The 2204-nt window shown below is 39.7% G+C and overlaps 1 protein-coding gene across 1 annotated transcript; it reads left to right on the top strand.

The window, feature by feature from the left end:
- The first annotated feature begins 277 nt into the window (after positions 1 to 277).
- On the top strand, positions 278 to 1038 carry LOC119188609. Its single transcript, XM_037436342.1, has 2 exons — positions 278 to 487; positions 570 to 1038. Exons 1-2 carry the CDS (start codon positions 284 to 286, stop codon positions 753 to 755), a joined length of 390 nt encoding a protein of 129 aa, XP_037292239.1. The 5' UTR covers positions 278 to 283; the 3' UTR covers positions 756 to 1038.
- Positions 1039 to 2204: the final 1166 nt, after the last annotated feature.

Below are 2204 nucleotides of genomic sequence, written 5' to 3'. Positions count from 1 at the left end.
GTGGGAATTTTTATCTTTACTGTACCGACCATAAAAAGTACCACTCCTAGCTAGGTTACAGCCGCTGAGATGGTTTAGGGACAAACATTAGATCCCTTCATTGGTTCCTTCATTCAAATAAAAAAAATCAGGATATGACCAAATTTTTACATTTCCCTAGTTTTACCATGGGTGTATTATTTCGAAGTTGTATATTTTAGAATACATTTAGCTATTCGATAGGTGGAGACTGGCGTGATGGAGACTTGAGTTATAACTGTGTTGTGATGTTGAAGGTGTGTACATGAACGACGTCATCACGGCGATGACCTCGGCAGCAAGCGGCGACGTGTCGCAGCCCCTGCGCATCTACTCCGCGCACGATACTAACGTGTACCCCGTTATGGCGGCAGCGCGCATCACGCCGCGCCAGGGCGTGCCACCATACTGCTCTTCCTTCGCGCTGGAACTGCGCAAGCGCACTGATACTGGTGATTATGTCGTGCTGGTGAGTACTACAGCAGTGGATGACTTTACTGCCATGTTCACAGGTTAATGTTATGTTACCCATATGTCGTGTTGTGTCGCAGCCGGTGTACCAGAGCTCGCCGGACGCCGAGTTGATGTACCTGCAGGTGGAGGGGTGCAGCGCGCTGCTGTGTCCGCTCGACGAGTTTGTCTCCATCACGAAGCCCTTCGTGCTGGACGAGGACACGTGGCGCGAGAAGTGCGGCTACACCGACGACCTGGTCATCGATGACTCCAACATCAATTAAGTCCTGAATGTGAAAATAAAATAAATGTGATAATAATTAGTATTTAGGCTGATTACACCCGAATGAAAAAAGGTTATAACAGTGATGCGCTTTATGTTGTGTATAATACTCTCAATAGAAGTTTCCATCCTTCATCCCGTGATTCCTACTCCTTCATTGTATATATGGTGTATACAATATTATGTTAATATAATAAGTGTCGATAGATGATATTGTCTTTAATTTTAGCTGTGTATTTCATTTTGATCCAAGTAATAAATTCATGGCTTAATATTGTACCATGCTAGCCAATCCATAATATTCACTATAATCTGTAAGTTTAGCAAAAAAAAAACATTAACATAACATAGTAATATATTTATCAGTGATGGTACATTTAGGTGTCGATATTATTTCACAAAGACAACCTGACAAAAAAATAGAAAATAAAATGAGGAAATGCTGGAGGAAATTCGTATGACAGTGAGCTGTGACACGCCCCACCATATTGTAAGTCATGACCTACAGTGTGGCGTCATTTGATGAGAACACCAATACGCTGAGCGTGACGACGATGTTTCATATTGCTACCGCTAAAACTAATTACACCTCTCGCAGCGCCGCACAAGATTGGCAGGGACATTACTTTAGTATTTAAGTATAGGACTTATTAGGACCTACTCGCTAATGCTCTACGGAAAAAATAAACGATAGCGGAGCGAACGTCTCCTCGACGCAATTTTCGCCCGAAACTAATTTATTAATTATTGTTAATTATGGTTTACTCATCCAAGGTCGGGAAGTCGCCTTACTCATGGCGGCGATGCACGCGCGGCGCCGCTTTGATTCTCAGCATCGTAAAAGAGCCGACTCAAGTGTCACATTTATAAAAAATGCTGTAGAAATCGCAGTTAGTTTAGAACTAAATACGTGTATTATAATTTGAATTAGTATCGTGATCTTCACGTTTATATATTTTATATGAACATAACATTATCATCATATATGATTGTTCGTCATATATGTTTGTTATGTAACTTTAACCGTTTACGCAGCGGACGCAACGGAAACTCTCAAAAAGAATAAATTTCCTCCGTTTTGGCAACATTCATCATTGATGCCCCGTTTCTAATATTCATAGCATGATGTTATATAGCTTATAACCTTCCTCGACAATTGAGCTATCTAACATTAAAATAATTTTTCAAAACGAACCAATAGTTCCTAATATAAACGCGTTCAAACAAACAAAAAAACTCTTCGGTGTTATACATAAATAATAGTATAGATTGGTAATTTTATCAACCCATCTCATTAAAAGTAAAAACACCACAATTACTGTCAAGTGTCGAGTGCTCGATTTGTTCAGATATTTCGTCGCATACTGTACCTACTTATTTGACGAGATGATGAGGTTACAATCTGTTGTTTACCGAAATTATAAAATGAAATTAATGCATGCATAATAAT

This window comes from Manduca sexta, chromosome 7 (assembly GCF_014839805.1).
Source record: "Manduca sexta isolate Smith_Timp_Sample1 chromosome 7, JHU_Msex_v1.0, whole genome shotgun sequence".
In the NCBI taxonomy this organism is placed as follows: domain Eukaryota; kingdom Metazoa; phylum Arthropoda; class Insecta; order Lepidoptera; family Sphingidae; genus Manduca; species Manduca sexta.
Note: the sequence above shows the minus strand (reverse complement) of the source record. Positions and strands in the feature narration are given on the sequence as shown.